Below are 12,065 nucleotides of genomic sequence, written 5' to 3'. Positions count from 1 at the left end.
ATATTTAACTCAGACAGGTATGCTGTAACCATAACGACCTCCAGTGAAGAACTACGACATGGAAAGCTTAACTAACTCGCCTCAGGTCACAAAGTCAATAAACCGCAAAGCCAGCTCCAGAGTCTGTCTCCCATGCGGGATGTTACATACCAAAGAAGAAAATTATCTTACTTAAACATAATGAAGCCTTTCCTTTCCTTTTATACTGTTTTACCCAAGGGAACTTACTATCAACAAACCTTGAAGGGACAACACAATGGTTGAAACTTAGCTGACATGCAATGACTAGTAGAATTGATGCTTTGGAATTGTGGTGCTGAAGAAGACTCTTGAGAGAGAGTCCCTTGGACTGCAAGGAGATCAAACCAGTCAACCCTAAAGGAAATCAACTCTGAATATTCATTGGAAGGACTGATGCTGAAGTTGAAGCTCTAATACTTTGGCCACCTGATGCAAAGAGCCAACTAATTGAAAAAGACCCTGATGCTGGGAAAGACCGAGAGTAGGAGGAGAAGGAGGTGACAGAGGTGATTGGATGGCATCATCGACTCAATGGACATGAATGTGAGCAGACTCTGGGAGATGGTGAAGGACAGGGAAGCCTGGCATGCTGTAGTCCATGCGTCGCAAAGAGTTGGACATGACTTAGTGACTGAACTACAACGACAATTAGTATGATTCAGGTGCATTGGATTCCCATGATCAACATGATTTAAACTGTTTTCCTAATAGTGGTGCTTGATTTGGGTAGTGTTACTGGGGATACCTGGGCCTCCCTGGTGACTCAGTGGTAAAGAACTTCCCTGCCAATGCAGGAGATGTGGGTTCGATCCCTGGTAGGGAAGATCCCCTGGAGAAAGAAATGGAAACCCACTCCAGTATTCTTGCCTGGGAAATCCCATGAACAGAGGAGCCTGGAGGGCTACAGTCTATGGGGTCACAAACAATGGGACACGACTTAGCAACTGAACAGCAACAACAAGGATACCCAAGCCTTGCTATCAAATCCTCCCTATTAGCACTGAACACATGTTCAGGATGACAAAGTAATCAGGTGGCATGTAGCTGTGGGGCAGGGGAAAGCCACCTGGCCTGAGCAACATTAAACCTATGGACACCGCTTCATCATGGAATCAGGCTGCTTTAGAAGAAAGGTTTGATTCAATGCACCCTAGAAGCCTTCTGCAACTGGATTTTCACCTATTTTTTAAGTCTGACATTAATTGAAGCAAATTGTAGTATACCCAAGGTTGTATATCAAAGGTTTCAGGGAAGAGGTAGGAAGGGGAGGCATATAGTCTTTGAATCCTGAGAAATCTACATCACCCCTTATTATTTTTTTTATTGCCCCTTAACTAACAATTATGAGCTACCACCATGTGTAAAATGAAATCAGTTTCAAGGCCCAGTTTTGTAACCTTGGCAGATGAGAGGCCTGTAGAAGTGAATTGCTAACTTGGGGATGGGCTACTCTGCAAACTTCAGAAGTAACTACACTCTCTACGATCTTTGTTATCAGAAGACATAATATCTACAGATACACATAGTGTTTTAAAAAGACAAATATATTAATAGGTAGAATGAAAAAGACTCATATTTGTATAAAGTAACTTTATATTTTAACAAATTTTATAGCAAAGTATTTCATAGATGTTATCTGTATTTCTTTCTTCCATCTGGATTATAATCTCTAGGTTTTCTTACTAAAATTAAAATAATTTTCATTATGTTAATTTAAATTCATAAATGAAAGAGAGCCATGAATTAAATTTCCCTCCTAGAGAAGAGCCAGATCTCTCGGGAAATGTATACAGGATCATATAGGTACATTACAAATAATTTTTTCAATGGTCTTATCTGTAACACTTTTATTAGGTCCACAAACATCTCAACTGTGCAGCCAGTGACACCACTGTTCCAGATGGCCCCCTCCTTTGCTGTTCACTTTGTCGACAAGTTCACTGAACACAAGCATTTTCTTACAGTCAATGTGCTGGGGTTTTTCAGCAGAGTCCTACAAAAACCAGACTGATGGGGACTAGAAAGGACAGGAAATTGTGCTTTCAGAATACTGTTCCTGGTTTTTTGGGGAGTAACTCTCATAGGCCTCTAACTAAGGAGTCAGATGTTTTTTCTACAGAGAGGGTGGCCATGAGCCCTCACCCACTGGATCTCTTGCCCTCCCTCCTCTGCAATGCTCCTTCAGCACAGCTCACCCATCAGTCGCTAAGTATGACAAAAAATTGCTAATTGCTTCATCAACATCCATTCCCTGTCTTCCTTAACAACAGAACTCTAGGTGGTAAACCCGGGCTTCCCTGATGGCTCAGACATAAAGAATCCACCCAAATGCGGGAGACCTGGGTTCAATCCTTGGGTTGGGAGGATCCCCTGCAGGAAGGCACAGTAACCCACTCCAGTATTCTTGCCTGGAGAATCTCCATGGACAGAGAAGCTTGGCAGGCTACGTCCACGGGATCACAAAGAGTTGGACAAAACTGAGCGGCTATGCACACACACAGGTGGTATACGCACCTGGAAAACTCCATTCCCTAGTCTCCTTTATAAAAAGGGATGTCTGATGAGATATAAAATGAAGTCACTAGGAAAGCTCTTAAAAGGAGTGTAGATGTTTGCTCTTTCCTTATTTCTATTCCTGAAATGAACAGGATGTGATTGTGATTGCCAGAGCCTTAGCAGCCATTTTGTGACTATGAGGATAGATACACTAAAACCAGGACAGCAGAGCAAAAGAATGGGAAGAGCCAGGATCTCTGATGACTTTATGTGACTAACACACAGCTGTGGGATGGCTATCTCTGATCTTATTTTATATGAGAGAAAAATAAGTTTCTATCTTAAGTCACTCTTACTTCCTTTCTCTGTTACTAGCAACTGAATGTAGTGCCTAGAGAGAACTGCACTGCATAATAGTTAAAAGGACAGACTCTGGAACTGGAGTACTCACCTCTGAATCTTGCTTTGCAACTTATTGTCTTATTAGGCAAGTTACTTATGCATTCCATGCCTTAGTTTCTTCACTTGGGACATGATGGTGATAATAGCCTACCTCATAAATTTTTATAAAGGTTAAATGAATTAAATATATAAAATGCTTAGCATGTGTAGAAATTATTTGTTCTGTGTGAGAATGAGGATGTACTTTTAGAGATTTTATATTCCGGTCCATTTTTTTCACAGTTGATGAGACTAAGATGCAGAGATCAAGTAACCTGTCCAGAGTCACACACCTTTGGAGACAAAAAACATGGATGCAAATCCAAGATCCTCATGCTCCCAGGCCAACGTCTTGTCAGCCCTATCATGTGTTATGGTACAAACCTTACAGAGGCAGATGAGTCATTGGTAGATAATATCCACATTTAACTCAGATTAATTCTCTTTCCTACTCAAATAGATCCAATTTCTATTTGCTCTGTAATTTTATATTTATCAGTCACTTCATATGTGCCAAGTCCTATTCTAAGCTCTATGAACTGACTCTCTTTGTTTTGATACTAACTTTAAGAGGTTGTTACTATTTTATTCCCGTTTTATAGCTTGGGAAACTGAGGTTGGGTAACTGGCCCAAGGTCACAAAGCTAGTTAAGGCAGAGTGGATATTTAAGGCCAGGTGACTGGGCTCAAGAGCCCACAATCCTGACCCCAACACCACAAATGCTGCCTAGGAAAGACCCTGGCTCTTCCAGCTAGAAGCCAGGCATATGGTTTTGGTCTCAAGTTGGAACTGTTCTCTCTGGAGTCCCAATTTGTGGTATTCTGCTTTTCTCATCTTCCCGGTAACACTTTAGCAAGTTCCACCTGAGCTGCTGCAATGAGGGAAGAATCTGACAGAGATGCTGAAGATCAGATTGGCTTGACTGATCTGATCTCCCATGACTGGAGTGACACATATGTTCCAGGCCCTTTGAGGGAAGGAAGGATTATTTGGGGGCAAGGTGCTAAAAGAACATCTAGCCTTTTTGCAGGAGGAGCTTCAGAAGATATGAGGGTCCTGTGGGCAGAGCCACCTCAGCTGGACACCTCCCTGTGGCTTTCTCCAACTCCGTCTCCAGCATTTTCTCCCTCCCAGCCTGACCTCTACCAAACCCCAGACCCCAGGGGAAGCCTGTCTCACTGGGAGACTAGTCTAATTCCTGATTCTGCCACTTAGCTGCTGTGTGACCTTGGGCTAATCACAGTCTCCTTCAACCTCGTTTCTTTCATCTATACAGTGGGTTTATGGGGATGAAATGGTCTTGGTGTTTGAAGACCTGGCTGGGTGGCTGCTAGCAGGGAGTACTGGGCAGCCAGTGTGGCCTGCTTCTCCTAGGGCGAAGAGCAGATAACGGTCCAACAGAAGACACAGTTCTGGGCGTCCGCATCACACAGATGGGGAGGCACGTGTGAAAGTACAGGGCACTGTGGGGGCAGGGGGCGCACCCCAGGGCAGAAGGGGCAGCTGCGGCTGGATCTACCTGTGTTCCCAAGCCCCCCTACCCACTTCGGATGGGCTGCCCCAGAGGGGCCCATGAAGTGCCTCCCTTGGGTAAGCCACAGTGGCCCTGTCTCCTCCTCTTAAGGGGCAAGATTGGGACTATGGGCTTGGGAATATGTCCAACCTTGAGTCTGATACCTGGAAGCAGATTCTGAGGGCCTTCTACAACATCCCAGAACCCAGGCGGGGGTGGGGTCCAAAGAGGTGTATGTGTGTGTGTGTGTGTGCGTGCGCACGCGTGCGCATGTGCACATGTGTGCTGCTCTCCTCGGCTCTCAGTTTTCTGTCAAACCTCCTACACCCACTGAGACAGGTCTCTGTGACCCTGGAAAAGGGACACAAGTCCTTCAAACATTCCCACTACAGACCTGCTCTGGAGCAACCTCTCATGATATTTAAGGCTTTGTTTTCCCACCAAATACTCAGATCACTTTTCACCAACTGTTTCTTTTATCACCCACACTGCACAGTTGCTTTTCTTTTGGCCACTTGGACAAATTCACTCTCCTTCCTCTTCACAGACCAGAAGTCCTTTTAAGACTCTATGACCATTTGTGCAGTGAGACTCTATTGATGTATCTGAGACAATATCCCTTAAAGGCAATCTGGGACTGGTGTCATCGAGTCCTGCTATCTTTTCTTTAAATATAAAAGTAAATTTAAAAACCATTTAGTCTTTATAGGAATAAGAAAGCGTACATGTTATGGACTGAAGGGTTGTGTCCCCTCCAAAACCACATGTTGAAGCCCTGACCCACATGTGATGTGATTTGGAGGTAGGGCCTTTAGGAGGAATGAAGGTTAAAATTAGGGTGGGACCCATATGATGGAATTAATGCCCTCATAGAAAGAGACCAGAGAACTGTCTGCTGCTTCTCTCTACCATGTAAGGATACAGTGAGAAGATGGTTAAGACAGCAAGAGGGAGAACCTCGACTGAATCTGTTGGCTCCTTAATCTTGGTCTCCCAGCCTCTGCCACTGTGAGAAATAAATGTCTGTTGTTTAGCTACTCAATCTGGGATACTTTGTTATAGTGGCTTAAGCTAAGAAATACAAGAAGAAAAATTAAAAATACAGACTGGCACAGATTTCAGTGTTTTAAATGGTCTGCATGCTCTGGGGAGCAAAGGAGGGATACAGAATGCTGTACCTCTCCATCCTGGCTTCTGAAACCCGGAGATGATTCAGAAGGGGGTCAGGGCCCCAGCTTGGCAACCATCTGGAGAGCTGCAGCACTGGCTGGATGAGCATCAGCCGCAGCAGGTCAGCCTGCCAGGTTCCTTACCGCTCCAGCCAGTCTGTCACAGCTGAGTCAGAAAGGCCACCTCCCAGCAGTGGGACCCAGGTGCAGTACAACCGGGAGCGTACATTTCCGCTATTAGCAGTCAGCATCGGAAGGCTTACTGATAGGGCGCTTCCCTGGTGGCTCAGACAGTACACGGTCTGCCTGCAATGTGGGAGATCTGGGTTCAATCCCTGGGTTGGGAGGATCCCCGGGAGAGGGCAATGGCTACCCACTCCAGCATTCTTGCCTGGAGAACTCTATGGACAGAGGAGTCTGGCGGGCTACAGTCTGTGGAGTCACAGAGAGTCAGATATGACTGAGCAACTAACACTTTTTCACTTTTCCAGGCTCATTTATGTTCACCTTGGAAATCTGGGCTTACTGATATATCTATGGCCTAAGCCTGCTGTGAAGCTGGCGCTCACTCAAGGCAAACCCAGGAACACTTTCATGCCCAAACATTTCCCACTCCTGTATCACCTCTGCAGACAGCAGAGTTGGGGGAGAAAATACACTGGTACAGACAACCTGAGCGAACAGTTTCTCTATTCATTGCAGAGCCGCAGCTTGCTGACTGGACTTGAGAAGCAATTAAGCCACGGAGGAAAGGAAGGTTTCCTCAGCTGCTACTTGTGTTGAAGGTATAAGTTACAGATCATCAAACTCACCCTTGTAAATGTACAGTTTGATGAGTTTAATCATCATTTATTATTAAACTGTAAATGTATAGTTTAATATGGTTATGCAACCTTCCCCACAGTCTCACCCACTACTTTTGATCCATGTAAAATAAAGTGGAAAGAAAGTCACTGTCCTCTGACTTTGACAGTGAAGTAGTGAGCAGAAGTACTGTATCATCTGTGGCCTTGTCTCATTTGTACTAGGACTTCGCTTTGGCACACATGTAGTGTGGTGCCTGGTACAAAGTGTGGGCTCAATAACTGTTGAATGAATGAACTGGCATCTACAGTTGTTAAAAAGTGTAAAAGTAATGGCATGTTCACTGTTTTAAAGGGAGGAAAGGGGAGAAAAATGCTGAGTGACAACAGGCAGGACCTGATGGATGGAGCCCTTGGGGAGGGGGAGGGGAGGAGAAAATGTGAGATGGGGGCAATCAAGCAACCTCTACATCTTTACAGTCTCTGCTCAAAGTTCAGTTCCATCAGCAGCTTTAGCAGCACCTGGAAGCTTGTTAGAAATGCAGAGTCTCAGGCCCACCCCAGAACCACTGAATCAGAGTCTGCATTTTAACAAGATTCCCAGGTCATCTGTTTGCACAGCAAATGTTTGAAAAGCACCGACAGATGTTCTTGAGGCTTTCCCAGAACAAGGCGGCAGCCCACCCAGCACAGGGGAAGGACTACAGCTTGGTTTCCCATAGGAATCACTGGAAGGGTCGGAGAACAACATTTTAAATGGTGGATTTGACTTTGGAAAGCAACCAGTTTTGCAGGCCATCTGGGGAGAAAGATAACTTCACCAGCAAAAGTCTAATACATGATTTTGCTAGAGGATCGTCCCTAAGAAAATTCATCTCCTTTTGTGTATCTGGCCTGGGACTGGTTTGACTCAGCCCTGGTTCTCTTTGTAGTCACTTGTCCTCAGGCTGGGAGCTAATTAGAAATGCTTGTTCAGTAGATTTATAAGGACATTTTAACTAAGAAACAGAAAATCGCTTCACTTAGCAAGCTTCCTTTTACATTTTATATTCTATTCAGAGACTTCTTTATTTAGCAATACCACTGTCTTCCCAGGCTCTCTCCTCCCTGTGCTGGCGTGCCCACAGAACGCACTGCTCTTGCCAGCTCAGAGGAGCCCAGAAGCACCAAGGACACCCCTGCCTCTGCGTCTTGTGCTCCTGTCGGTCCCTTTACCAGTAATAGCTCCATTTCCCGTTGTCCTCTTCCTACCACCTACATACTCAAGACAAGGTGTCAGTAATGTTATCCCATAAAGCCTTCCCCAGTCACTCCAGCCTGCAACCGACTCTTCTCTTCTGAACTCCGTAACCCTGTATTTCTTGCACTCTCCACAGTTCTTAGCACAAGCTGCATAGCTTTGCTGTTTAGCCAAATAAAAATCCTCTTGTCAGGAGCTGAGGAATACCCAGCTCCTGCACTCCCACAACTACTATCACACCTGAGTCCCAGTGTGTGTGCTCATTGACCATTTCACAGGTCCTTGCAGAGGTCCAGAGAGGCCCAGGTCACTGTCACCATCAGGAGCCTTTCACCATAACTCACTGTTAAACTAAGATTGACTGTTTTTTTTAATTTACTTTTTTGGCTACACTGCATGGCTTGTGGGATTTTAGTTCCCTGCCCAGGGATTGAACCTGCATCCTCAGCAATGAAAGCACAGAACCTTATCCGCTGGTTTGCTGAGGAATCCCCCCATAGCTCATTTTAAATGAAAATATGTGGGAAATATATTATTCTTTAAACATTCTCCCAATATTCTTCTAGGCTTTTGTTTTATGAAAATGCAGTATTTACTGAAGAATATCTAGTTTTGGTATAATGTCAAAATTGCTAGGAAATACAGGAAGCAATTAAAATATAAAATAAATATAATTTCTGTATGTGTATGTATGTACGCATATATGGATGCGTGCATACACATATACACAGCCACACACACACACCCCCCTATTACTAAGCAGTTGTGATTCGCTGTAGGACAAAGAATGTCTCCTTTATACATAGCAAATTTATGTTCGCCTCACTAAAGCCTGTGAAGGAGGAAAACCTCGCCTGACAGCATTCTGGTGAGTTTTCACTGAATTCAGCAAGCTTTAACTTTTAGCCTCCTTTACCCCATCTGCCAAACAAAGATATTCCTATACTTTACATGCTGCTCTAAGGTTCTGCACTGGTCTGCACTGCAGCAGCTTGCAAGACTGCCCCAAGACTCACTTCCTATCTAGGCTCAACAGGCTGCGCTGGCAGCCAGTTCCACTGCAGAATTCAAGAGTGGAGATGAGGCTTGTCTGCCAGTGGGAACTGCCATCGCAACGACAGCTTTGTAAACTTCCAGTTACAGAGTCTTGACTCTATCTCTCAGTTTGAGGCAGTGTCTTACATTTCTAAAAATCAGTTATTGTATGATGGGAAATTACAAAGACTGCCAATGCCAGGAAATCTCAGGCTCTAATGCACTGTGGAATATCAGCAAACTGAAGGGAGTGTGGGCTCTTTGGATTCAGAAGATCTGGTGTGAACTCAACTCTGCTACTGACTGGCTGTGTGACCTTAAGTCAATCATCTCCCATCTCTGACCCTCCATTTCCTCTTTTGTAAAATGAAGACTTACTCTATTTACACTGTGACTGTGGGGCACGTGAGAGACGATAAATGTGAAAGCACCGTGCAGTTTGTTAGTTACTAGTGCAAGTCGTGTTGCTCTGCAGAGGCCTCAGACTGAGCACACGTCCGAATCATCTGGAGCATTGTTAAAATACAGGTTGCTGGGCCCCATCTCTGGAAATTCTTACTCAGTGTGTCTGACTGGTATCTGAGAATCTGCCTCGCTAGCAAATTTCTCAAGGGATGCAGAAGCTGCTGGCCTGGGAACCACACTTTGAGAACGACAGCTCTACTGAACTCCCAGTCATTTCCCCTCTTACCGCATTATGAATTCCTTAAAGCATAATCTCAACTTGTTGTGATGCCGATAAAGTTTTGGGTCAGCTGGAATTTCAGCCAAAAATACTTGGGCTACTTCCAGTGGTCCCTGATAGAAAAAAGTGAAAAACATTACTGATGTTGGAAAGAAAGTGAAATTACTTGGGAGAACATGTTGGAGCAACTTCTTAGTTTGAACGTTTAATTTTGTAGTTAGTTAAACTAAAACAAAAAATCAAGGAAGGTCTTGAACTTAGGAAAATGTTGATTCCCTAGGAAGAGTCTACAGATTTAGGAGAATATTCAAAAGCATAAATGTATTTCCTTAATCAAATGCTATTAATAATAGATTTTCCTTCATATATAAAGGTAATATACTACATCAAATGGTATATGATTAGAGTTGCTTTCCTGAAAATAGGGATTGTCTTGATCCATCCATTCATATTCATTTGTCTAGCTGCCCTAGTGGCAAGCACCATCTTGTGTAATTTCTGGCTTGAGTCAGAGATATGCAAATTATATGCATAATCCACATGGTTGCGGGCTTATACAGTCTTCCATTTTCATTAAAAGACTGGGAATTACAAAAAAGCAAAAGCTTCTTAATATTTTCTGATCTTGGAAATGTAATGAATACCATTTCTGTCACTTTGATATTCTCTGGGCACAGAATTTTTGCAGGGGAGTTCAGCTGTGCAGGGTGAGGAAAGGGTCATGATACTCATTGAGTTTTGAGTGTGAAGGTGTGTAGATTTAGTTCTGAAATTAAAGAAGCACACTGGACAGAGAGAACTGTTAGAACTCCCTCTATCTGAGGCTGGATCAGTTCCATGGTGAGACTGGAGTTAGAATTCTAATGAATCTGAGAAGACTCAGTCCGTTTTGAAGAGGCCCAAGAAGCAGGGTTCCCGGTCACTCCTGCTTTGCAGTGCTCCTGATGTACTGGTTTCATCTGACTGACGTAGGAGGCTGATGTTCTAGACCCTTTCCTTTCTCTCCTATGGAATTCTTAAGATTCATCTCAAGCCCTGCAACAACTCTGCCTAAAGTGGAGATGACTAAGCACTCCACTTGGATCATATGCCAGAACTGGCCCCAGCTGAAGACTTCTCCAAGGAAATGGTACTGCTGAGACATGGGCCACTCAGCTCTAGGATTTCTTACCTACCTTTGGTTGTTACATGAAGCTGAAGAGACCTCAGGTGTTCAGTCTAAGTTTAAGAACACTTTTGGCATGTTGATCAGACTTCTCATTGACTTCAAGGAAGGAGGGTGCAGACATATAATGAAAATCAAAATAACGAGAACCAGAGGAGCTGCCACCAGCTAGTTTTGCTTACCTGATTGACAGTAGCTCCAACAGAGCCTTGCAGCACCATCTGAAGCATCTTGGCATCAGGAGGCTCCTGGTTAATGGCAACTGCTAATTGCAGAGTCTTCTTTTTCATATCTTCAATGGCAACTTCAATTGGTGTCAAAACAAACTGAACGTGAGACATAAATGTAGGGAAGGTCATTGTCGGGTCTTATAAGCCATGAGCAAGCATGGTGCTATGACAAAGAGAACACTTGGGTTTGAAGCATCAGTGAAGGCTTTCAGAGCAATTTAGAATAATCTTGACAGGTTAAGACGAAGGAAGAGTCTAACATTTCTTGAGTACTTATTATGTACTGGAAGCTTTACATACATTTATCATTTACTTTTTAAAACAACCTCCTGTTCTCTCTACTTTACAATCAAAGAAGGATTTGTAAGGTGAAGTGCCACAAAATGACACCAGTCATAAGTGGGGAGGTCAGATTTTGACCACAATAATATCCACATTCAAAATCCATGTTTCTTATACACTGTTAGGTTTCCTTTCCTATTGTTGAACAAGTTACTTTACTTAAAATTGGGAAAGCACAGTAATCAAGACTTTCTTCTCCACAATAACACAAGATTTTTGCATCATGTGTGCTTTCTCTAAAAAATCACTTTGAAGGTGAATTCTTGATAAACAGAATTGTGTTCAGGGTCAATCTAGTTGTTAAGTTCTGTTGGTTTGGAGTATGGTGTAAATGTTATTGGTGGAGTCATGTCCCCTCCAAATTCAGGTGTTCAAGTCCTAGACCCCAGTACTTCAGAATGTGACTTTAACTGAGATAGGGTCTTTACAGGGGTAATCAAGTTCAAAGGAAGTCATTAGGATGGGCCTAAGCCAACATGACTTACATGTCCATCTAAGAAGAAATCTGGACACATGGATATGCACAGGGGGAAGATGATGTAAGAAACACAGAGAGAAGGCAGCCATCTGCAAGCTAAGGAAAGAGGTCTGGAACAGAACTTTCCCTTATGTCTTTCAGAAGGAACCAATTCTTCCAGTGCCTTGATTTTTGACTTCTGGTCACCGGAACTATTAGACAATTAATTTCTATTTCTAAGCCACCCAATCTGTGGTACTTTGTTATATTAGCCTTAACAAACTAACATACTGACATTCTTGGAGGAACTACAAATGGCCAAGAAAAATTGTGAGGACTCATTACTGAGACCATGATTTTATTTCTGTGCTGTACCAACCTGTCCCAGTGCTCAGAAGTCTAAAAGAGTAAGAAATACAGCAGATGCCTTAAGTGAACCTTCTCTTAGGCAAGTCATCAGTTTCGGC

At 43.6% G+C, this 12,065-nt stretch overlaps 1 protein-coding gene across 8 annotated transcripts in view; it reads right to left on the bottom strand.

The window, feature by feature from the left end:
• The window catches only part of DOCK8 (dedicator of cytokinesis 8), a 233,762-nt gene that overhangs the window by 4,336 nt on the left and 217,361 nt on the right, over positions 1-12,065 (bottom strand). For all 8 annotated transcript variants that reach the window (XM_010860673.1, XM_010860679.1, XM_010860674.1 and 5 more), the window contains 2 exons: positions 10,752-10,895; positions 9,411-9,517 (listed from right to left, as the gene is read on the bottom strand). In XM_010860673.1, coding sequence (XP_010858975.1) covers positions 9,411-9,517; positions 10,752-10,895 — 251 coding nt within the window. The remainder of the gene's footprint in view (positions 1-9,410; positions 9,518-10,751; positions 10,896-12,065) is intronic.

This window comes from Bison bison, unplaced genomic scaffold (assembly GCF_000754665.1).
Source record: "Bison bison bison isolate TAMUID 2011002044 unplaced genomic scaffold, Bison_UMD1.0 scf7180017864469, whole genome shotgun sequence".
Taxonomy (NCBI): Eukaryota; Metazoa; Chordata; class Mammalia; order Artiodactyla; family Bovidae; genus Bison; species Bison bison.
This window is presented reverse-complemented; position numbering and strand designations above follow the sequence as displayed.